This window comes from Scophthalmus maximus, chromosome 14, assembly GCF_022379125.1.
Source record: "Scophthalmus maximus strain ysfricsl-2021 chromosome 14, ASM2237912v1, whole genome shotgun sequence".
Lineage (NCBI taxonomy): Eukaryota > Metazoa > Chordata > Actinopteri > Pleuronectiformes > Scophthalmidae > Scophthalmus > Scophthalmus maximus.
In genome coordinates, this window is record NC_061528.1 from 15670301 (window position 1) to 15696334 (window position 26034).

At 39.6% G+C, this 26034-nt stretch overlaps 1 protein-coding gene across 1 annotated transcript in view; it reads right to left on the reverse strand.

Moving 5' to 3' along the window:
• Positions 1–1409: 1409 nt before the first annotated feature.
• lrp1bb (low density lipoprotein receptor-related protein 1Bb) overlaps positions 1410–26034 on the reverse strand; it is a 222588-nt gene continuing 197963 nt past the window's right edge. Inside the window, exons 76-91 of the mRNA XM_047337429.1 lie at positions 25269–25388; positions 24836–25077; positions 24284–24507; positions 23432–23538; positions 22113–22229; positions 21691–21864; positions 18944–19069; positions 18199–18363; positions 13136–13297; positions 12364–12538; positions 11310–11414; positions 7020–7096; positions 6504–6594; positions 6036–6186; positions 4201–4275; positions 1410–2632 (exon numbers count right to left, since the gene is read on the reverse strand). Of these exons, the coding sequence (XP_047193385.1) occupies positions 2492–2632; positions 4201–4275; positions 6036–6186; positions 6504–6594; positions 7020–7096; positions 11310–11414; positions 12364–12538; positions 13136–13297; positions 18199–18363; positions 18944–19069; positions 21691–21864; positions 22113–22229; positions 23432–23538; positions 24284–24507; positions 24836–25077; positions 25269–25388 (2252 nt within the window). The 3' untranslated portion in view covers positions 1410–2491. The remainder of the gene's footprint in view (positions 2633–4200; positions 4276–6035; positions 6187–6503; positions 6595–7019; positions 7097–11309; positions 11415–12363; positions 12539–13135; positions 13298–18198; positions 18364–18943; positions 19070–21690; positions 21865–22112; positions 22230–23431; positions 23539–24283; positions 24508–24835; positions 25078–25268; positions 25389–26034) is intronic.

The window sequence follows — 26034 nt, forward strand, 5'->3', positions numbered from 1 at the left end:
TGGATGTGTAGATCAGAGAAAGAAGAAACTTCGCTCGATTCATCTAAATCTAACCCGGAGTCTTATTGTGAATAAACTGCTCAACATGTCATGAAATCTGTAAGCATGAGCCAAAAAATGCTCAGTGAAATGCTCTTGGGAAGCTGGAGCTGACTCTTCTCCTTCATGAACACAGGCTCGCCTTTTTATCAAAGAAAGAATTTTTTTTTTTTTTAAATAATGGAGCTGCTCATCTTTTTTCTATGGAAATGATTCAACCGGTAGAGTTTCATGTGTATCCAAACTTTGAAAACGCTCCAAATGCCAATGTTCTTGACATGCCTGTTCTGAAAATGAACTAGATGTTTACTTCCGGAACCCTGAACACCAGTTCTAGCGAGATACAAGGTGGCAGAATCAACCTCGTCAAATACTTTACAAAAAGTAATCCTACGACGAGATGTTCACACGTGGATGCAGAATCAACATTAAACAGTGTGAAGTAGCTAACTGGATGTGATTGTTTTGGACTAAAGTTACAGCAGAGCAGAGTTACAGCATAAAAGTGGTTACTTGAGCTTATCCAACAGAAAAAATACATCTGATCAACAACCACATAACATCCTCAACATTCTTTAATCTGGCATAGGAGGTGAAGTGGTCACCCACTTCACGACTGCCCTCTTTCTAATGACGTCCACGTGGCTCTGTAAGTTCCCTAGAAGAATAGAAACGATGCGTGTAGCAAACAAAATCCTTGCCAGCATGGGAAGTCCATTCATCTATGTGTTATTTGTCGTTTTATTCATTTAGTAGAAAATGTAATCAGTCCACGATTAACATTTCTCTCTCGTTACCGCTGCAGATTCATGGCTTGTGCCCTAATTGCGAGCTTTACTGTGGAGGGAAATTAAGGAGGCTGAAAATGGCGGTATCTCTTTGTACATTGTCAAAATGTGCTAGGACGGGTGTGCTGGCAGATCCAGCTGATAGCACAGACAGATGGAGAAAGAGCTGGAGTGCCGCTGCCTCCTCTGGTTGCCATGGTGAGGTAGGAAGTGAAGTGTACGGGGAGAAAGCCATTGTAAAACAAGCAAAGGGCTGAATTATCATTCTGCAGGTGGCCCTGACACCGTGTGCCCCACGCCAGGTAACAAAGGGTGTTGTCCTTCCTGGACACACTGGGAGGGCAGTAATCTCCCATCAGCTACCTTCCTCTGCGCAGCAGGTAAAAAAAAACCCCTCACACTGCTGATTGACTTTGCCACTTTGATCACAGGTTGAATAGGCTGATAGGACAACACACACGCTGCTACTGAAATATCACATTACTCAATGCTTATCCGATCACCCTGTGGTGTGAGCTACTTTGTTGTTTGACACTGTAGGAAGAGGTGTGAACTGCTTCGACCTGAGGAAGGAACACGACGTGGAAATAAGCCCCCTTTATTCAATATTGATTTACATTTTATATAAAAAATTACTTACATTTAGTACATTTCTTCAAAATACAAGCAGCCAAACGACATACAAATCAAATACAAAATTATAAAATTTCTTATATTTATCATCTTCCCTTTCCCAAGTAACAGATGTGTTCTATAATAACTCTTGATAACCTTTTTTGTGACTGTGGTAAATTTCTTCCTTGTTTACATCCTCAATCCATCTGTTGACATATAACCTAGAAAAATATGGTATTCAGTATCTGTCTCTTCAGTGTACAGTACGTGATCCGGGAATCTGATCGGAGAACATTCAAGGTGGGCTTCAATCTCTTTCACCCAAAGATATAGTTCATACGGTCTATCACTGTGGAAACGGGGGTGAATGGAGCTTGAAATCCGTGAAAATGGAAAAGACAGAAGACCTATGAAATTACATACTGTGTGAGAAAGGATCATCGTGATTATTATGGCCTTCACTGGAAATCCAGTCAGTAGATCCACCGTGGAAAGAAAAAGAAAAAAAAAAGGCCTCAAAAGTACCAAGCTGCACTGCTCGGTTGTGAAGCTCTGTAGTCCACATGTCGCATGACATGAAAAAAAAAAAAATAGAAGCCTTAGAAATAACCAACGTACCTTTTCTCTACGATATATTTGTCCAGAAAAATGGAGCCTAACCTGCCTTCATGACCTTCACAAAAAGACAGTGTCCTTATTCCATTTAAACTAGAAACAGTTATGGGTACACATTTCAGCACTGCATCTTAAGGTTTAAACTGTGCACTAGTGTGGCTTATGGTGTTAATAAAGTTTTTGCAAATCAGCAGCTTTACTTCAGTGTCATATAGTATACAGTATGGTGCTGTATGACGTATGTTTGACAAACATTAGAAAGCAAACGGCAAATGGAAAATTAAACCCTTCAGCACACCAACAAGGACATTATGCTGATGCTAAACCAGCCGAACCTAAGCGCCTCGTAGGAAATAGAAGGAAATCTTGTTTCCTCCATCATATTATACATTATACACTGTGGTAAAAAAAGACGTACAAAGTGTAAAGTTAGGCTATGCGGCGGTTTCGTGAATTGTCCCCTCTAATTTCTTTGGGAGTAGCTCTCTCCTCTCGTCAATACTGATGACTGGCTTCCTGCAGTTTTGTCCATCGATATAAATCTTTGCATACACAGGGTTGGAGTAGTTCATGGGCTGCATGGGAGGGAGGGAAGGAAGGAAGAGAAAGGGTCAATATTTTTTCATGTAGATTACTTCAGAACAGTGAAATCCTTAAAGCAGAATTAGAACTCTGTTGTTTCTTTTCTTGGCCACTTGGGGACAACAGACCAAGTTGAGAACAACGTGTTGTCACCCTACAAAGTTGTTGAAGCAGACAGATGCCTATTTCAATCAAATCCAGAAAACGTGACAGTTTATGTTTCATCTGAAAACGGTTGCCTGTTGCGTCTGGAAAATATGTTGATTAGAGCAGAGTTTAGCGGCCAGTTTGAAAGAAACCAAAGCAGGTTAGAATCCCCCGAAGGTTTCTGTAAATCCATTCGACTGTTTTGCAGTACACAGTCAATTATGGTGTAAAATATAACATTTCCACGTTTTGATGAATAAAAATGACAAGACCTTTGTTATGTATTTTGTCAAAGCCAATTTCAGCCACGGATCAATAATAAGTATTTCTGATTCTGAGTAGTGCACTTACTGTACATAATCCCAAATGTTTCCCACCATTTTCAACCCAAGAGAAAACCCTCATTTTAAATAAAGATCCGTTTCATCTGGTCGCCTGTTGGTGGCTTTACTAGTCTGTAAACTAGTTAGCCCCTCTGTTGTTGTTTTATTTCATTCTCCTGTTGTATTGATCACGTGTGATGGTTCGAAAACACAAGCGTGAAACAAATGACCGAGAAGATTATGGCACAGGAAGAGGAATAAAATGTGTGTGATGAGGTTGGTATTTCCAAGATGGAGAGAACTTTGCAAGGGTGTCAGTGAACTAACATTGTGTTAGTTAACGCTACCTTGGGCTATTTCCTTCGAATGAAACAACATAATGTGAATATGTGACAAACTGTAACATGATTGAAACGTTAACACTCTACTTCGTCGGTGAAAATGAGTTCTGACCGAGTTATGTCAGATAGATTGGCAGTGGTTGTGACAAAACACAACCCCGTGATACTTCACAACGTCCTCAAATATAAATCATTGAATAACAAACCTCATTTCTTATTGTTTCGATTAAGAGACCCCTAGTGGCAGACATGACTACTGCGTATCTAATCCATTTCAAACTTGAAAAAAACTTGGAATATCCAGTTCTCAGTAAAAATATTTACATTGTTAAAAGCAGAGCAAACAAAAGCACAAGATACATACATACTGGTTGACTGTTACTTAGCAAGCATGTTACGTACAGATGGCATCATGCAGACAGTTCAACACAAAGACATGCAGGTCTGGTTCCCTATGAAAAAAGCTTCAGAAGCTCATTTGATTTAAGATTGGGATGATACAGTTACTCTACTGATTTCACAGAATGATGGAGGAAACAGCTTTGTGCACTGTGAATGTTACCATGACTCACTTTGGTCCGATTTACATTTTACACAAGTTTCAATGTGAATATTAATGTGTTACACAGTCATATCAACTTGTTCGCCATGGTAACTGCACAGTGATCGCCTACAATCTGTACAAGGAGGACCCCCCCGCTCTCATTATGGATTCTTCTGCAAACATGGAGTGAAGTTTATGAAATTCACCTGTCCAGGGATTACCTCCTTGGGCACAGAATTCATGCCCAAGGTGCGAGAGTCAGTGGATTTGACACACCAGCCCTGCAACACAACAAGCACCATCTGTGTTCATGATGCCAAGTTAAAATCAAACAACTTTCACAGTCTAATGTTATCTACATGTGCAAACTCCCTAATCAGTGCAGCTCCGGTTTATTATAGGAATTCCGTCAAAAAAAATGGTAAAATTGCATTGAATGCAGTATAAAGTATGTTATTATAAGTGACTGAAAGTGTGTAGTGGAAAACAGGAGCTAGTTTAGATTCAGGCCAGTGTGACTCTTTTGAAAAATACAGCCAGATTGGGCCGACAATAGCAGATGACAAAGTTGGCAGGATAAAGCAACAGCATTAGGCCCCAAGCTCGAGCAGGTGAGCGAGATAACATCAGAGAAAGTGTTATGATTCATTTGCGAGTGTTAGACTGGGACCGAGGCCCATTAACAGAATAAATCACCAGCCAGATGAAACGTCCCGTTGGTTCACGGCACATGCACTTTCTTTCGCACTAGTCAGCTTTTACAAAATCTTTGCAGAGCCTAATGTGATTCGATTGATCCGTCCCGCTGCCAGATATCATGCCGAAACAGAAATTGGAGCAGAGACAAGTGAAACACAAACACAAAATTATTTCTATAAAGCTGTAAAATTGTTGATGAATCGTTTTTGGTGTCCTTGGAATTGACTATGCTTCAGATGCTTGTGCAGCGGTGACTCACCTGCAACGAAATGTTAATGATCATGTGATAAGAATCGGCACCAATCAAGGTCACTCAAATCGGCTCCTCCCACGCCACACACTTAAAAAACTGCAGCATTAATCATGGATGACTTTAAAGACATGAACGCACATGGCGACTGAAATACTAGTCAAAGACGGATGCATAAATCCTCTTCAAAGCATATGGTGCCTAATCAAATTAATTTGTCTGGAAATAGTGTAATTCTCGTCATACTGGATTCTTAGCACATTGACAGATCACAACAGCGGCATATAATGTAGTTTAAGATAATGTCTTCCTGTGACATCTTTTCCAAAGACATTAAATGTTACTTGAAAGGATTAATTTGAGCCATTATTTTATAACAAGTTCCTTTTCATGTTATGATGTGATTTCTTGTGACTGCTAAATGACAAATTATAATTGTTTTTTTTTTCTTTTACAACATTGCACTTTCCAATATAAGAGGACAATTATGTTCTTAAAACAGGGCTGTAGTATAACATGAAAAATCATCATGATGCTATATCAAAAAACAAAACAAAAATGAGATAAATATCCAGTCAATGTGTCAAAAAGGTAATGCAGACTGGACCAATCATACTGTATAATACATCTGATCTATAATATCATAAGATTGAATAATTACAGTATATAGCATGGACTTTGTATTGTTGTAGCTACAAAACACGTCTCATTTTGTGTAGCTGGGAATTGTCGTCATATTGTTTTGTGCACTTGTAATATTGTGTGGATGTGGTTTCAGTGATCTTGAACGACCTTGCAACGGCTCAGTTCTCAGAACATCTTTTGATATAACAAGATAAAATGGTATGTTTTTTTATAACAAATACAGTTTCTTGCTGAATCTGAGCAGTTTGTGTTGCAGAAAAAAAAAATGAGAAAAATAATGTTAATCTTGTGATCTCATTTAAAACATGTTTCCATGGTGGCGACAGTAATTTATATATTGCATTGAATAACCAAAGAGACTTACAAAAACTTTCAGGTGTGTTTCAGACACATATGTGAAGCTTTAGTCTGCCGACGATGTGCTAATAATTAGACAAATGAGCAAACCTTCTGAGGGTCCAGCGTGAAGTTCGGTCGCAACAGGCTGCCTGCATCGGCATGGTTGTCATGGTCCACTTCATACATGTTGTATGACGGGTTCCCAATCTCCACGTTTATCCCGCCGTTCGTCATGGGCTGCCTCTGGACACGTTTTCCCCTGAGGTGTGTGTGGAGCCGGCCATAATTAACATGAGACAACATGCAGGTCAACACAGTGCCTCTCTCTCTCCACACATCACATCACATTCTACTACTTGGTACATTAGCAGTGCATACGTATGCTGTGCAGAGCTAAAAAAACCCCTGAATAACCAGCGACCAAGAAGTCAAGCGTTCCTGCAGAACATGCTGAAACAGGCAAACACACCTCATGGAGAAGTCAAAGGTGTCCATTCATCTTCAAAGTCGTGTAGTGTTAGATCTGTCATTATTTTTCATTTGATTCATATTGTATTTATTCGCGTCTTTACTCACCTTTGCCTCCGTCTGCAGATATAAACACCTCCTACCACCATCACAATCAGGATGACCAACAGGACCAGAGGCACAATGATAGCTATGCTCCCTAGGGGACAGAAGAGAGACAGCGGAGTCATGAATAATGAACTACTAGTGACACTTTCTATGTCGAAATGGCCGATTGTGGCTGCAAAGAAAAAGGCCACCTCAGAAAATATGTGTTTTATAGTGGATAAGCTGACTGCACAGCTATACATTCATTCTCCAGGTGAAAAAGAAGTAGTCAAGGTAAGACGCTATGTAGAGCTCTGCATCAGAATATTAGAGTGTTGTCATTAACATATTCAGTTTACTTAAAGGACTTCACTGCATTTCTAAAATTAACTTGACGACAGGATGATCGAAAATGTGGAAATTTTACATGTGCAAGTAACCATTCAACTACTATGGGACCTGCATTGTGTATACATTTATTCACATGGGAAAATGTGAGGTTTTATAATAAGGCCTCTTGAAATTCCCAAGTCTCACCTCCGCTGGTATTGTCTGATCTGCTGCTTTTAGGGGCGGGTCTCTCACACTGTGTTCCTGCCCAATTGGCTGAACATCTGAAGGAGGTCAAAATAGAAGTATAAATAAAACCATCATTAGCATACTTTTCAGAGTAGAAGGCCTGCTGAGAAAACACCTTTGCAAAATGAACTGCGCTACGATGTGACTGTGGCTTACAAGTACGACACATTATGATTCAGACTTGCAATGGAGTGCTTTGATCCAACAAAAAACAAAACACCACCTGGAGAGAGAGCACTATGTATATACATGTTGTGTCCATACACGGCGGTGCAAATTTACATATTGAATATTCAGTGTAGAAAAAACAATCAAGGGATGACAGCGGGACAAGAAGTCGTCATCTCGTTTTGTGTTTCAATGGGATCTGATGGGCGTGATGTATGACCCTTGTTAGAGAAGGTGATGTCTAATTTCACACGACTGACGCAGATGGGTCTGTAAAGCTTGAGTGATCTGGTGGGTGTGACTGGATGATGACAGAATGAAATTACCCTAAATTACATGCACTCCAAGAATCAGAACATCAAGCTATCAAAAATAAGAATGCAGCCCCTTACCCATAGGAAATGAATCACGCCTTCGTCAAATGAAATGTCACAGCAACATGAAATTTAATGGGAAATAGGGGGCATTGGGGAGTTTGATCTGCTTAGGGAAGTGTAAACCGCGCAAAAGACTAATTCTCTGTGCAGTGTGGAAATCCTCAACCTTTGGTGAAGGAATTAAAGATAAACACCAATTACCGATGAGATGTTCGGCCGAACGTAAAGGTATGCGGCGTGTTTGCGTGAGGACTGATCAAGAACAAACATTCAACTTGTCATCATGCACAGGCTGCAAATGCACACACTGATTCCAAAATCACAAAGACAGTGTCATGTTTTAGTCGCCCCCCTGGTTTTCTGTGTGAGGACTGCATGAGATGGGTGAATAGGTGGCAGTGAGGGGCAGGAAAAGTACTGTCATGCAGCAACTGATAATGTAATAAGTGCCTTAATATCTCCCCACAATATAATAAAAAAAAATTAATTTGAGCTTTTCAGTAAAGGATGTTAGTTTCATAGGAACATGTCTCATTGTACTGTCCCAAACTGCTGCTGTGCTACTACTGCTACCACTTGCATCCATAATAGAAATGATAATTAATCTATCCTCAAAGGAATAGTTCAACCTTTTCGGGAGGTGCTTTCTTGAAGGGTTATATAATACGATTGCACTTCCGTGTCTTTACTGCAAAAGAAATCTAAAGTCTACAAAAGGTTAGTTAACCTATCTGACTATGTGACACGCTGCATTGCTCTGATTGGTTGTAGGTCTATTCAACAACGAGGTTGTAATCTGCCTTACAAAGCTTTAAGATATCGCTTTACTTTATTTAATCCATACAAAAAATAAAGTGTAGGAATGACGATACATTCATTTCGCTGGCGCCTTTGTCCAATAAACATACACTCATAAATCTTTGACTCTTATCAGAGGTACGCTGGTCACATTAATGGCCTTGCCTAAGGGCATCAAACCCCGACCTTATGTACCAAAGTCAGCAGTGCAACCCGCTAAGCTTTACCAGCATGCTCATGATGCATACATGTTCCGTATTGATGAACTAGCCCTGCTTGACCCTGGAGTGTTGTCGTCATCTCACAGTACCGCATAAAAAGTATTCCAACATAAGCAATGTAATGTCATAACAGTATCTTTCTACTATACTTAAACTATTTTTGAATTGCTTTTTCACAAGTCATCACTTTAACCATTTCATATTACATGATAAGTTGCTACAGGTCAGCACTGTGACGACGAGCCCATGTACTGGACCGAGGCTGAGGCTGGAATGAGGCCGGATGGAGTCGGGGTAGGAGTGTGGACAACGGGGGTGAGTGGGCTCTGAATATACAACTGGAGAGGTGAGAGGGACCTACTTGCAGCGTGGTTTGTTAAGAGCTGTTAATGTGCACATCCCCTCATTCTGACAGAAGTAATCGCAGGGGTTGGCCAGCTCATCACAACGTTGGTTCTTGAACCCTGACGTGCAGCTGCAAAACATTGTGTTGGGAGTGATAAAAGGGCCCAGAAAATGTATATTGTTCAACTGTTGGCTGCTTGATGGATGGAGACTGACACGCAGCCCTGTCCGCAGCCTCACTCATAATATGGAGTAAGTCATGTCTGCATCAAGCAAATTGGCAAATAAATAATATACAAATCAACGTCGCTGCTCACCACGTGAAGAAGACATCTGCAAGGCAAGAGTTTGTTAAAGTGCTTTCAGCTCTGAAAGGTGTATTCATAATAAGACGTCCAATAAATATTTGTTGCCAGTTGATTATCCCTAAAAAATACAAACATGGGATAGGGACGAAACCAAGATACAATGACATAAGTAACAGCACTACTGCGCTTGTACATTATCAGGACAGCTGAAGTTTTTTACCGTGATTGTTGTTGAACTTTGTCAAAATGTTGAAGGTTTACATTTGCAGCCACAAGTGTCTATCTATAATGGATGCTGATTTGTCGCAGATTATGGAACGTAAACTCAAGGTAGACATTTTATTTTTCATTTTTCAGACGTACTGATGAATTGAACATGGTAGCTAGTGGTAAAGAGGAAGGCCAGAGATGAAATCCATTATTTTGTCTCTATAATTGTTTTGAATTTTGACAATATTGAACATTGAACTAGTTGAATTGATTCAACCTTGTGATGTTTCAGTATAGAGATTTGCGAATTGGTAGACTGTGAAAAAATATGGAGGAAAAATCTTTGCAACTCGGCTTTGCAGCAAAAAAATTTCATACAGGAAATAAGTAAGCAAAATCCTTTCATATATGGATGTCATATACAAACTCTAACTCAACTTTAACAATAAAACCATATTATGTAATTTCATTCGAGAAGAACATGAGACCTGAGGTCCATTGGATACTGTTTACCAATCCTGCAAATACAACAATATAAAGTTAGTCTGGACGTAATATTATTTAGGAATAAAATGACATACAAAAAAAAATCAATCAAATCAAAGTGACATAAACATGGTGCCACATCAAGAGCATATTTTAAGAAGAACATATCTGAGAAAGGAGACATACTCCCACTGTTGTGCAATATAACTGCAAGTGCTAAGCCACCTCTGAGATTTTCTTCACTGTAGAGAGAAAAAGACCTATTGTACAGTCAAACTGCTTTTGAAGAAGACAATTCACATAATTCTCAGTGAATGACAGTGGAGGCTTGAAAGTTTACTATAGTTCTTCTTACTACAGTGCTCATGCATTTTGAACATTTCTTCAACCATTTTAAGGTCTTTAATGCAAAAAAATTATCATTACAACCGAAATGTTGTGCCCCGCAAGGTTGACACTTTGGGAGGGCTTGATGGTACCTACATTTACTCAGAGTATTAAGGTCAAACATTATGATTTCTTGACACAGACATATCCATCATCTCACACAATCCCATCGTTCGTTGCAGCAAATAATAAACCACATTATCAGGATCAGTTAACCTCATTGAATAAGATGGGATCATTTGCATAGAAATTGATTCTATCCCCTGGAATTTGTGATAGATGATCCCCAATTTCAATTTAACTACGCTGGACAATGGGCAGTTCAATAAATACAGAGTTGGCTTCTGAAATGGATTTCCAATTTCCTCCTTGGAGAGAGTTTAACATAGCAATGCATGTGATTATAGCAGAGGTGGTATTAATCTCTGGGCAGCCCTTTGAGTACGAGTTTTGTGACATGTTCAACCACTGACAAATACCTCATCTCCTTTTTTTTTTTTCTTTTTTAAGAGGGTACATTTCTAAAAGCTACTACTGAAGAGTCAGAGAGGCCTGACATCCGCTCTTAAACTGCAAGGAGGAACACTGTGATATGCTCAGAATGGCAGGCTTTAAAAGGGTTTGAAACCCTCTTTTTTATCAGCCTAAAAACCTTAAGTCACAGTGAGGTGTCACAGCATAAGACGGTGTACTCGCACTCAGCCCCCCGCTGTGCCGCGGACTCCACATAGTGACATCAGAACTTCAATAAACTTAAACGGCAGACATCTGTCTCGCACTGTTCTTGAAGACAGGAAGTGGTACCATGTGATGATTTTCAGCTCTGCTTCTGAGGCCTCCTGGGGCAGAGAGCCAGCATTTGAATGTAAACTGTGAGAGCGTGAATGATAGGGGAGAACATTCATTTTTTTCCCCCCACTTTCCTTTACCCATTAAGCAGTGACTTACTGACAGAAAGGCAGGTTGGTGTCGGGGTCCAGGTGACAGGTGCCTCCATTGTAGCAATATCCGTCACACAACTGGCAGCTCGGTGCTATTCTGCCATTTGTGCAACTGCAGGGTGAAGAAATAATGGATGTAAGTGACAGGCGTGAAAGCTATACTTTTACAAGAAACGGAAAATGACTCAGCGGCGGTTTTGTCAAACATGCATAATTCATATAACGAAGCGCAGTTCGTCTGGCTTCTAATTCACTGACATTACCAAAACCTCACACACTAGACGCATTTTTGTGTGCAATTAATTGCAGTTATTTGTATTTTTTGAACGTATATTTAGTCAATGCAAGCTTTCACATGTTGCAGCTTGTATTTTTTCAGACCAAGGTTGAGTTGTTTGAAAGTTTCACTTCAGACATGTATACATCTAACCAATCGGAATATTTTGTTGTTGACATTATCACATTTAAACCATTCAACATGGCGGATTGCTCGATCGTCTTCATTTCACAGACTTCCTGTCTATTTGACAAAAGGGAATCAAACTAAGCAGACAACGATTTTTCAAAGACAACGTGTGGAGATACACAGCAAATGAGATTTAGTACGACATGTGTGTTTACCTGCAGGGTTATAACATTAATGTGATTCAATATTATTTTTTAAGTCATGTCACAAGAGTAGGCGCAGACTGTATATTTATGTATTATGTGTCACTTTAATGTTTCCTAGCCCAGATTCTGTAGATTGCTGGACATTTTACCAGCAGACACCGAGTCTGTGCTAACCTGCAGTCATCAGAGGATAACAAAGCATGTTTGTTAGGCTAATCTGTTCATGCTACAAAATATCTTCTGAATTTTTTTCTATAATGAGCAATCATCACCCTGGATGAGTAAATGTTCAAGGTTGATTTTGCAGATCCAAATCACTGTAACCAAGATAACATTATGACATGATCATCTTTTAACATTTCCCTTCGAATTATTGGCAATTTCTTGCTGTTTATTCATGTCAGCATTGACATGCAAACCCCAATAGTGATTAGATACCAAGCACTCACTTGCAGACCACATCTCCCGTCTCGTCATTAATGAGGCACGGAGCTCCGTGGCATCGGAGACACTTGTCCACCTCGCACTTGTTTCCCTCAAACCGGGCAGGACAGACACACTCCACATAGCCACTGCTGGACAACGTGCAGGCCTTGGAGTTCACACAGTAGTGATGGCAGATGTCTGTTCCACATTCAAAGACATAATGAGAGAGGGGACAGTGTATAGTGAGAAACTGGGAACATAGTTTGAACTGGTATATCAGAATTGTACACGACTTTAATGGGACTTAATTATCCACATCAAATGACATCTTAGCCACAGATGAAACGACATTACCCCTTGGGCAAGCATGAGCAGGAAAATACTAATGATGCCACCCATTATGTCAAAGCATTGCAAAGGAAAAGAGATTATGACTTCAACACAGAAACATCCAAAGGTTATTTGTTGGTGGTACTCTAAGTTTGTTTATCTGCAAATAGAGGCAAATATGGTGTTTTTTGAAAGAAAATACTTGCGGGGATTGTTTTTGTTCCACACTGTGTGTGAGTGTGTGTGTGTGTGTGTGTGTGTGTGTGTGTGTGTGTGTGTGTGTGAACTTTGAAATGGTTAGTTCTATAGATTTTATGAGGAAAAACTGAATTGGAATCAGTGCTTCTTTGTTGTGGTTGCTCTTGCGGCTAGACTTGAAAGACTAATGTCAATCATGATGGCTAAATGCATGACACCAATTATTTGTTGTGTTTGCTGCCACCGAGTAGTGGGTGTAGGACTCACGGTAAAGACAACGGTCCCCGGTATATTCTGCCATGCAGCGGCACACCGGCTGGTTGCCCTGAGTGATGTCGCACGTTCCCCCATTCAAACAGTAGTTGTCGCAAATCCTTCTCTCGCAGAAAGGACCAGAGAAACCAACATTACAGCGGCAGGTGGGTTTACCTAGATGAAAATAAATACATAAATAAAAAGAAAAGATGAGACAAAAAGAGCATGAAAGGACAAAAAAACAACAATAGATAATTTCCCTCACAAGTATTGTCTGTGTAGACAAATCCTGTGGGTTCAGTCAGTTACATTTTGTGTGGAAATGATATTCCAACAATCACCACGACAGGTGCAGTACGGCAGTAGAAGTAAAATATATCCAGTAGTTTGGTCAGATTACAGGCAAAGATCCAACGTCCCATTCATTATTTTTAGACAAATCCATGTGTGGGTAGAGGTGACCATTTTTATTTTTAAGTCCACCTAGGGGGAACCCAAATCATTCCAGGTCAGACACAAGATGCATGCAAGTGTGCTCTGCGTCTGCCCACGGTTCCCTTACTTGTCAGGCATGTCTGGAATACCTCTCGCAGGTAGCTGTTCAGGAAGCATCCTAATCAGATGGCCTGGTGACCTCAACTGGCTTCACCATGGGAGACGTGGTTGTACCTACTGTTTTGCTTTTGTCATATTTTCCTAGTTTTTCTATTGTATATGTTTATGTTATACATCAAACAGTCCATGCCTGAGAAGAAAGACCACTGGGTACCTCCAATTAGCTACAACTCTCCCGTCTGTGAATCAGATACATCCAAATCAGTAGGACCCTCCAAATTGACCTTCAGTCTCGTAATTTAATTGGACTAAAACCATGCAACTCTTTTATAAAAAATGTTGACCATGCTAATGTGTCTAAATACTATTTTCCTGCAATTAAAGGGTGCACCCCATGCCCAGCCTCAAGGTTTCAGTGCTTATCCAAGGCACCTAACATTAGAATATTGTTTTGACAACTCGTTTGCAATGTCCAAAATTGATGTCTAGCTTGGGACCTTCACGCCGTGTTTCTCTCCTCTCACATCCCCCTAATTTTCAGTCATCCTTCAAATGATGACACAGGAGGCTTCTATTAACGGTTCATTATTACCTAGCAGATACAATTACCTTACAGACACAGAGTAACATTAACATTCATCTGTACATCGGTTCCTGACACCTGTTGTTTCTTCCTCTCTCTTTCTCTCTATTTTGGTCTCCACCAACTCCAGAGGGAATATCTGGCTCATTGGCTACTCAATGCCCCACCAGGTTCAGCGGGTTTTTACAAACCTTGTATGTGTCCTGTGCCATTTGCTCCTGGGCAGTAGCCTACATGGGGTTTGTATCACAGTAAATGAGTGTGAACCAAAACAGTAATGTAACAACAAAGATAGTGGGCTCACAGACTCTGAAATCCTCAACAAAGCTGAGGGGAATGCAGAGGAAGATGATAATTCTCTGTGGGATGCTTACTATGGAAGACACGCACACATATTCATTAGATCCACTATTAATATAAAATATTGATTGTGGCAGCTTTAATGTTTCAGTCACAGAGATCATGCCTACAGCCAAGAGTCAGGACATGGTCTGAAATAGTACAAGCATGTAAACGGAGAGCTTTAGCTTAAGGCTCAGCTCCATATTCAACACGACGGTCAGACAAAATCTAGTTGCAGCTTAAATCTCATGCTCCATTTCTCCCAGTTAGTTTTGAACATGACCCTGACATATAAATCTGTCCCACTTGTCATTGCAGTTTAGATGATCAGAGTTATGATCACTATAGTGTAACTCATTTTCCATGCAAGCTTTGTGCTGTTGATTGGAAAAGAATGTGTGATTTATTGTTAGTAAGAGTAATTCGTTATCAGGCAGGTGGAGATATTTCAGTCAGCTCCTTACATTACCACACTCCACATAGGCCTTTTTCGCAGAAAACACTTTGACATGTCACAGTAGGAAAGGTATAGATGTATATAGCTGCAATTAATTATCCTGGAACTCCATTTGGCAGCTTCAGTTTCAGGTTCCTGGTATTGTCATGCTGGCTCACTGTCTAACTGTCATGTCTTACTGGGACTCTTGAACTGAACACCGTTAACGCTGCTTGCAGAGTAGACCACTAAGTTGCCATGGATACAGGCCTCGCCATGTAGGTCATACTACACTCCTTGGTAATTTCACACTTCACAATTCCAGTGCCAGGGGTAATCTGGCTTTGAAATATCCAAGAGACAATCACCCTCCCTGCAGCCACTTCTCCGTTAACTCAATGACTGCTGGACTTTAAAGCTTTCTAATCAGGCAGAACCCGGATAGGTGATTTCTGTAATACTCAAGTGAACAATGATGAATCATTTTAAAGTTGGAGCTAGCTTCAGGTTGTGAAAAAGTGTAATACTGATGTTGACTTAATTGTAAATTAAGAAAATATTTCAAAAAAGCCTAAATGAAACTTTAGGCAGCAAAGCAGCCAAGTTGATAATGGAAAATTACCCTTGTTCAATGTTGTAAAATACCAGATTTCCAAGGAAGATTTACATACAAATACATACAATACTTTTATCTAAAGGTAAAAGTATGCACCTTATCAAAGTTTCGCCCAATCAAGATGGGTGTACTGTAACCTGACACTGCTGCAACATACTTTGGTGAAGTGGCCTGGGCATGTACTGAGAATCCCTGGATCAAACATTGCCAGGGTTGCCCTTGAAGGACGAAGAGGCAAATTACAGGGGAAAGGAAAATGGAGAGTGAAATGAAACATGGTTCAAGTGAAATGAAGCCGACAGTGGCTGTTGTTGGATATAATTACTTGTTCAGATTGCTTGGGTTATTGCCATCACTAACTTCCTAATACTACATATTTCAGATTTCACTAACTATATAAATTTTGTGCTAATGCCAGCCCGTGATAAAACATCTTTGTTTTAGCTTTTTGATCAAAAACAAAAACATAACGTAGAAATATATCAGTATGGGACGTTTTACCACCTGTATTGCACATTGAAAAAAGCTCTATCTTAAAGACACAGACAAATCAGAATATAGAATGAACCTTTTTATTGCCCAATTCAGAAACACACTGGCTAATTCTTAGTAAGGAACTTTGCTCTTGTGAACTCTACATTTATTTTTCTATTTTATTCCGGTTTCATAATTGCATAACAACTCAGTATCAAATGTTTTTGTTGCCCATTAATGTCATAAAAATACAGATAAATGAGAATAGATGTGACTGTGTCTCTGGTTGAATGTGTGTTCTTTGCTGCCAAAAGTTCCATTATAATGCCAGCCAAAGGCATGAGAGCAGGAATTCAATGACACCTTGTATTTTTATAGATAAAACTGGAAAAATTCCAGCCTCTAATTGATTGTGAGGTTGCCTTCGGTTCCTTTTTATCATCAAAGCAGGGACTTGAGGAAACTCATTTGACTCTAAATCCTCCCTTGCTCATCTTTGTTCATTCATTAAGACTGATTTTTTATTTTTTTTGCCTCAAAGACGTGCTCAGTGCAGAAAAAAAACATTCCCATATGAAATAAGACAAGTCGTATATAGCTGTAGTCTTCATGACAATTCATGTTGAAGAAAGAAATGGCCAAAGACGATGCACTTGGCTGGCCGATGTGCCAATGGTGTAACTTCAGTCTGTCAGTTAACAACATGCGTGTACAGGGCTGGCTAAGCTAAAATGTATGAATGAAACAAAAGGCGGCGTCTCCGATATTGCAACAGATTTCAAAACATTATAATATTCCTCTCAGCTGTTCACCATCAACAGGAATACAGCTCATCAGCCGGTATAGCATTTTTGACTTTGCCTGTGAATCCTGCACAAAATAAGGCTGATTGTCACCAACAGTAGATTAGATGATTCCTATTCTATCTTCACAGAATCCATTTCGTTTAATAAGCAGCAGTGACAATCCTGACTTCTCTTCATTTCACGTACAGCTTGTTTAAAAACCTAAGAAGAACTTTAAATATCAGCTTACTTCCTGTTGGGTAGACATGCTTCCCAAAAGCAGAGGTAAAAAATAAGCAGATGTTATTCTATAACTTAAAAAGAGCTGCAGAGAGTGCCCGATTTAAAGAAATAAACAAATAAATGCTCATAGTTTTATCTTCCCAAATCTTGGTGTGATTTCTTCGTCTTATTCAAAAAGAAAAACACCGCTCAGGTTCAAAATGAATTCATGGACGTCACTCAGTGACTCTTTAATATATTCACACCACTTAATACGTCTCTGCCATTAGAAATATTTATGTGGGAATATAAGCCACACAATCTGTATCAGCACCTTGTCTTGGTAAATCTTTTTAACGAATGGAAAGGAAGATGTTGTGGGTAATGGCTATGATGGGAGAATGATATGCAGCCTTGTAAATCAAGGATCGCATATTTAATAAGGGCATATATCCTGATTCAATTCCACCATTGACATCGTAGGATAGCCATACACATTCACTGTATGTGTATGTGAGGGTAAAACAGGATGTTCCAGGGACCGTGAAGCCATGAAAGGAGACCTTGACTTGAGAGAAGGTTGATATTTGAGGCTTGGTGGACACGAGCATCAACGACAAAAATTGCTCAACTGGCAGATGTAATGTGGCAAATGTGAGCCGAGGTAAGGAAGGCGTGAAAGTTTAAAGGAAGACAAATGTAGCTGAATGCCTTGGTGCAATGGGTCAGTGTGCAGGAGGAAATGGGCAGGTAACTCTGAATTGAAAATATCTGTGGCTGTGAATGTTTTTTTTCACATCAACTTCGGTCTGCTCAGTGCTCAATAGAAAGGATTCGGAAGCAGAATTACAAACACATGGACCTTCTATTCATTAGCACTCAGATGCTTGTGTTTAAAGAGTTTTCATGCTTTTCAAATGAATGTTCATATGAATGCAAATGAAGAGTGGGTGGCCTCAAAAACAAGTTCAGGTGTATAGAAGGGCATGCAGTTCTTAAAGGAATTCAGTGAGGAATCATTGTTCATATGGTGTTTGACAATGTATTTCGAAGAAGACTTACCAAGAGGTGAACCCATGCACGTGCCTCCATTGAGGCAGTAGTCTGTGCAGTGGTTGACCTCACAGCGCTCCCCAGAAAAGTCAGGCCAGCAGTAACACCTCCAGTCTCCTTTCTCATTGGCCAAGCAGCGGCCTCCGTTCTCGCAGGGTGGGCGGCACAGTTCTCCTTCAACAAAAACGAAGCCCATACTGCTTACTGTGCTGCAGTGAGTGGCAGTCAATCACATCAAATCAGTGCTCTGCTGCTAATGTCAGACAACGGCAGATGTGGAGGAAGAAGTGGATGAGCAGGAATGATCGTGGGAAACATACAGGGGGTGGCTGACTCAACAGACACACATACAAAATGAATAATCTGACGATGAATATCTGCCTTTTTCAGAGCAGACATTTTGACATTTCATAATAGGAAAAGTTCAGGTGTTACGAATAAGACTCGTGATGGCTCTGTTCAGATCACACATCTGAAGAGATGACCGTGTGACAGTGAGCCAGTGTGGAAAATACCATCATTCTGAAATTAAAGTTGCCACAGGAATTCTGCCACCTTACGTTTTATTATTTACACCTGTGATTTTCCTGCTGTGACTTGTCAAAATGTCTGCCCTGTAGGAGGCCCATGGGCTTTAAGTTTTAAGTGCCGTTCAGAGCAAAACACATTGCATTCATTAGTAAAGCTTCGGCTAATTCATACAGCTGCACGAGCCATCTTAATTGTGGCATGAAGACACAAGAGTAGTCTTTACCCGAGATGTTGACATCACCACAGGTGCCATTAACCAGTAACTTCCCCTCTGGACACGTACATCTGGCACCCGTTGGGTTGAGCAGACACATAAAATCACAAGACATTCTCAGGCATGGATTTGATGCTGTGGAGAAAGTAAAAAAGAGCAATTAAAAAAAGAGAGAGAGAGAGAGAAAGAGAGAGAGACGCTGCTAATCTGTCAGTCTGGCCTGTGATGGGAGAGACTGTTTATTTATGAAAAGTTTGTTTGTTCTATCTCAGAGTAAAGCTGTTTATTTCTTTTTTGAAGGGTGTTATTCTCTTTAAAGCCCAGGGAGACATTAGGCTGAAGCAGATGAATAACTGCACACGTCTCATCTCAAGACTGAATAATCAAGGATTGTGGAATATATTATTTCTCTGGGTCTAATTGAATAGCGTCACCTTGAAGTGCCCTTTTCACGGAATTCAATAAAATGGACGAGCTTGCGGCCATTGTGGGGACTACCCCCGCTTAACCCAGCAACCACTGGGTGCCGTCATTCTCTCTGTTACCATGAGACTCGAGATGCTACACCCCAGTTAGCTCTCCATGATCTCCAGGAAATGAGAACTGGAAAAGACTCTCTCCACTTTCACTTTTAGGGGCTGCCGATGAGAGGAGACAGGACCCTGGAATGGGCTGTATGCTAATCTTTAAGACGCCTGGATATTCTACCTCGCTACTTCTACCTTTTTCTTTCAACATTTGCACATTTTTCTGGTCATTTACTGTGTAATTATTATTATTATTAGCATAGTTTTTATATTACTTATTGCCCACTTTTACCTCACTGTGTATTGTGCAATTACAACAAAATAATTTCTCTTCAGGGACCATTAACGTTTTTATTCTGATTGCTACCTCCAGTGGGTTGATACAATAATGTAAAGTCAACCCCCATAAAAATGATGTTTAGTTCTGATAATTAGCATGCACGCGATGTAAAAGAGGTATGGTAATCACAACTTTCAATTTCATGTTTGACTTAAAAGCAACATGCGGCTTCTAACAGAACAATTAAGAGACCAAGTCAACTGTGTCCATATTGTTGCATGACACCAAACAAATATACATTCATACATACACATTTAAAAACTGCGATGAAATGGATTTTCAAAGCGACGTAAATTCTTCTTTTTTTTTTAAATAAAATGATATAATAACAGGGTGGCACTATTGCCTTACAGCAAGGAGGTTTGAACCCTGTTTCGACCGTGGACTTTTCTGTGCAGACTGCATGCTGTCTTTGTGCCCTGCGTGGGTTTTTTCTCCAGCTTCCTTCCACAGTCCAAAGTCGTGCAGGTCAGATTAATTGGCAGCTCTAAATAGGTAGGTGTGAATGTGAGCGTGAATTGTTGTTTGTATCTATATCTCAGCCCTCTGATAGACTGCCAACCAAGGTGTATCCCGCTGCTTGTCAAAAGTCAGCTGGATGGAAAAGGATATAATTAAGTCCCCCCCCCCCCCCCCTTTATGTCACTGACAAATTATTCATGGTATACAGTGAATTGATTCCTTATACAACACATGAGGATGAAAGCCCCAAAAATAAATCCAAATGATTTTCTCTGTGTTTTGTTTTTACCCAAGTTATGCCTTCATGTCATTTTTGCAAGCCGCGTGAACCGTCTGTCCGTACGCTACACACCACTCCAGCTGACCTAATGAGTCTCAGGGGAACAGAACGGCTGCCCTTTAAGTGAGAAACTGACCAGGGCTGTGATGTCTGATGCTCTATAATCATTAACACCAGACATATAATAAATAACTGAAGTTGGTCTACTACACGAGGGAAGTGGACTGACGGGCATGGTAGCATTGGTTTACTGTGTCCAACCACGCTGACGGTCAAACAGATCAAACCCTATCATGGCTCAAGGAAAGCAGGTGACATTTTCTAGGTATTATTTAGCCAATAAGTTTCATTTAATTAGATGATATCAATGTTATGTTCATTTCATATGACTGTTTGAGTCATGTAAAATTCTTAGATATTTTTCATACAGTAATTACATGGTGTAAATCTGCTGAACTGCAGTTATCGTTCAGTGATGGCCCCTTACCAAACTGGTCTGCCAATCACTGTCATGGAAACCTTTACAAAACTCAACCTCTATCAGTTCAAGTGGCTGTTAGCAGATGAATGCAGTCTTCACATTAACCTTGCAGAGGAGCCTTTGATCAGGGTGCAATGTACACATGCAGGAGCAATAGGGAGAGACCATCCATACACAATTATGTACAAAGGCTTTCTTTGGCTGATACTCTCCAGTTTTCCTCAACGACAACTAAACCTCTGTCATTGCTTATTCTTTTGACAGTGAAGACGCTGTTTTCAGGGCAATGTGGTTTGTCTCAAGGTGAGTCTTGTGTGGTCGACTGCCAGTGCTAAATGTCAACTGCTGTGTGTATGCTTTGCCTTGCATCCCTTTTTTTTGGTTCATTTCCTCATAAATGTTGTCTGCAGGTCTAAAGAGTGCATACCCTTGGCATCCTTTATGAAAAGACACATTTTTAATTTCGTCATTAATCATGGCAATGAGAAATTAACTTTAACTTAAATTGAAATACAATAAAAATCTAAAAAAGTATATATTTCCATGAAAGGAGAATCTTTAAAAATGGGATCCTCTAATTACGCAAAAGAAAATACCTGCATACATCATGCATACCTGTAACTTAACACTTGCCAAAGAAAGAAACAGATTATTATGGCGACTTACCATCTTGCTGTTTGTAACGGTGGGACATTAAAACATTCGTGGGCTTCTCCACCCCCAAATTGAAAAATTCCACAGGCTGTTTGCCGTACTTGTGGATCTTGAACACCTCATGCTTCAGTCCAGTTCCATAGATGAAGTCTTCAAATAGATCAATCCTGTATGGTTGGGAGATTCCTGCAAATCCAGCAGAGAAGTCAAAGCAGATAACATTTCAGCACACCTGCAGTCTCAGGGAAAATGAAAGTGTTTTTGGTTAGCACGGTACAGTACTCGGGCAGATTGATCTCAAAACACTTTGTTTAGAAGAAGACAGCAAAGTCATTGTCACAATTTCTTCATAAAAAGAGTTGCACAAACTAAAGTGAAGCACTATATATGTGTTTAAAAGAAGTAGGTGTGCTTAGTCTAGCACTGGGCTTTACCGTGTCTGTCACTGATTGTCACCAGAGGGTCTGAGCCGTCCAATCTCATGCTCCCGATCTGTGAGAGCTCAGGATCAGCCCAGTATAAGCGCTGGTTGAAATAATCAATGGCGAGCCCTGTGGGAGAATACAGCACAGAGTTTAATTTACCGGACAAATTGCACAGGGATCATCATGGAACCTCTCATACACGAGACTTTGCAGTCGTGATGGTTGCACTTCGTGTGGAGAAGCCTTTTCTTTTGTCTAAATTTGCACAGCAGATCCACCATATCTGTTGTGCACTGCACTTGTGATGGCAGAGTTTAGGCACGATTGCATTGCAATTCCAAAGTGATGACTCACTTTTACTTTCTCCCAAAAGTCTGACTAGATGATTGAGCACCTGGCTGCAGCATTTAAATAAGTATGCGCTTTTTTTCTTCAATGATGAATTCCTCTTTTTGAGAACGAGACAGAGCTTGGGTCCTTTGAATTAAAGGAGGCAAAAGCAGCTCTTCACAACTAGTTCACCACTAAGTGTCTCCCTATAGACACGCCAACACATTTCATGTGGCTGTAAAGTTTTCCTTACTTTAAAATGTACTTCTTACTGCTTCATATATCTGTAGATACCATATTGGAGCTTCTACATTAGAGCTACATACATCAATAGTGCACTATGATTGCACTATGACCGAAGCATCTAATGGGATCTAATGAGATGAACACTTTACAAATTTGTGAAGCAGGTTACATCTTCACTTGATATTTCTTTTGTTGAAATGTAAAATCGCAGTGTAGGATGCAGTATTAGATAATTATGTATTTGGTTGATTCAATATCTTACAGTGCTTTGTGCATTCGATGGGTTGTTCATCAAATATGTTACAGAAGTTACCAGGGTTTTATTACTTTCACTTCTATGTCTATAACGGAAGAACATCCGTGCTGTGAACAATGATGTCTGTTCTATTTCACTTCTATAGATTTTACACCTACAGTACTGCTTTATGTCCAGAAGTATTTCAACATATGGTGGCAATGACATTGTAAAATTTAGAAGTGTCAAACAGTTTAACACATTTTATTCAGAACACTTTATGACTCTGTAGTAAAACTTTTATTATAATATTAATTATTCTGTTCCCAACATTGATCTATGTTAATGATATGTTTAAGATATGAAGCGATGTAGCAAAGCAAAGGCAGAGAGGAGCAAAGGCTTTACGAGAAGGGAAATGCATTCAACATGACCTTTGATTGATGCAAGTATCAAAGTTACAACAGGAAAGAAATATGAAACAATGTAAGTCATTTGTGGAATTTAAATGAAATACCGGTGGGTCTCCTGAGATTTTTCTCCAAGAGTACTCTCCGTAACGAGCCATCCATGGCCGATTCCTCGATATGAGAGTGATCACCTATTACGCTCCAGTACATCATCCTGCAATAGACAAAGATTATACTGTAACTCCCAGACTGTAAAATATACATTAAACTATTGTAGACAGTACAGCATTGAACATGACTTTGTACTGTATCCAAAGTATGCACCCTAATAAATCAGCCTGCGTAGACCATGCAAACAAGGTGATATTGGCAACAACTATAACACATTTTTTGTTTATGAGTAAAGGTTTGTATGAATAATTGTGTCCTTGGTGATGATGTAATATTGAATGGTCTACTGTAAGTGCAATTAACAAACTAAAGAACACTGAGGTCAAATAATGTTCTCATCAGTGAGAACAACTGAGAAGCCTCAAGATTAATTGATGTCTCAGAAACACGTGAATGTTGTGACTGTTGTCATTTGAGGGCACCTTCAATGGAGCTGGTCTAACAGGTAATATACGTGATTGAGCTACTTCCTTTATTGAGCAATTAGAATTATGCCAACATTTTAATTTGAGTATTAAACCATGATAATATTGATTATCTCGACAGAAACTGAAAGTTGAGACAAAGTAAAACAAGAACAGACAAAAGTGTATATCTTAATATTGTGATAATCATTGATTTAGCATGTCAGAGTTCTTTCACATCATAAAGTGAAAAGTTACATTATGAGGCAACAGCAAGCAATGCAAGTCATGTAGCCCAACTGTGGCCAGGGCAATCACACGCCTGTCTACAGAGCGTGTGTTAATAATTGTCGGCAGGAAAAGAGAAAATAGTACACTACTTACCCTTTGGCAGGGTTGACAGCAATGGCGTATGGCTCTCCCGCTATGTCAGTAATCAGGCGGGTGCAATTTGGTCCCTTAAGCTGGCCCACATTTATGGAATATCGTAATTTAGTCCAATGGGCTGTGTAATAGCTGAACCAGTGCATTCGAGAGTGATCAGTCCAATAAATGTTGCCCGTGATCCAGTCAGCAGAAATATCTCTGGGGCGACGGAAGTCTGAGCACTGCAACCAATAATAGCCGTAAAGTCAGGTGCTCTATTTAACTTTTGTGCATAGATTCACATTACGTTTTTGAGTCATGAAAGACAGAGCAATAAAACAATTTAAGATGGGTGGTAATAACTTTCATAACCCTATTTTAAACTGACAGGCAACATGAGCCAAAAGGGTAGTAATGGCATTCTTTTGCTTTTACGTGCAGTCAGGGGCGATAGATATGTAGGAATCATTAAGACATAAAATATATCAAAAGACAATAACCACAGAGTTAAGTATAGTATGGATCACAGGTAACAAAAAAATCTACATTCAACAGATGAAATATACTTACAATGTTTCTGACATTTGTCTTTGTTTGACTCCTTTCGAGAGTGTCTTTGTAAAAAATCCCACCGGGGTTAAACTGGGTTGCCCAGATAAATTTTTGGTGGTGAAACAGTGTGTCCATCCCGATAATGCGGGCATTGTCCTCAATGTGAGTGAGCAGTTTGTGTCCGTGGCTGTGGTTAAATGGGTACACAAAACTTCGGATTTCAGTGTCATTCGCTATGTAGAGCACTCGATCTTCTGGTCCTGCGCGGTGAGTTGATAATAAAAAGAAAAAAAGAAAACAAAGGGAAAGTTGGCTGACTTCCATTTTTTGGTATTAGACAACAATTTGAGTTTAGCACAAACAATAACACTTTAACATTGCATTCCATTACATTAGTATGCATGCAGTATCTATGAAATATACTTTATGATAATCAACTTCATGACCATACCTTTAGCTATGCAGTTAGCAGTGATTTCCTTATAATTCCGGTCACATGTGCACTTAAAAGATCCTTTGGTGTTTGTACAGTAATGAGGACACGTGTCAAACTGCAGACATTCATTTATCTCTGGGGGAAAAAAAGAAAAGATAGACAGGTTTACTCGGGGAAAAAAATCTGTGTGGCAAAACACTTATTTGCTTTTTTAAAACATAACTGAAACACTACATTTATATTCACATTTGGATATAATAAGCGATAAATGACAAGGTCAAAAGCCACTGATATTATACGTGTAAGCAAGAAATACAGTACTATTGGTGAAGAGAAAATGATATGCATGCATCAAATTACACTTTTCCTTTGCATAGAGGTAATAACAAAGTGAGAAAAAAAAATTGATTGACTGAGAAACAAGAACCAGGTCACAGGGTTGACTCAATAATCAAAGGTATCGTGCACTGTATGAAATATTCTTCACCTGAAATGTATCAAGTTCAGTGGAAGCAGACACAATCAGACATATCATACAATGTTATGAATACATTTTCCGATCTACATGATAATCATTAACAACACCTATCATAATCTGTAATAACAATATAACAATTTCCTCAAGGTAAATTACAGAATTTATTTTCATTGCTTTGGTGTGAAACTACAGGCTTCCATTAGACCATTCTCATTATAAAACCCTAACCCTAACCCTTTATTAATGCTACAATTTGACCAGAATATTGTAAGAAAACAGATCACGGCCAGATTTTTAAATGCT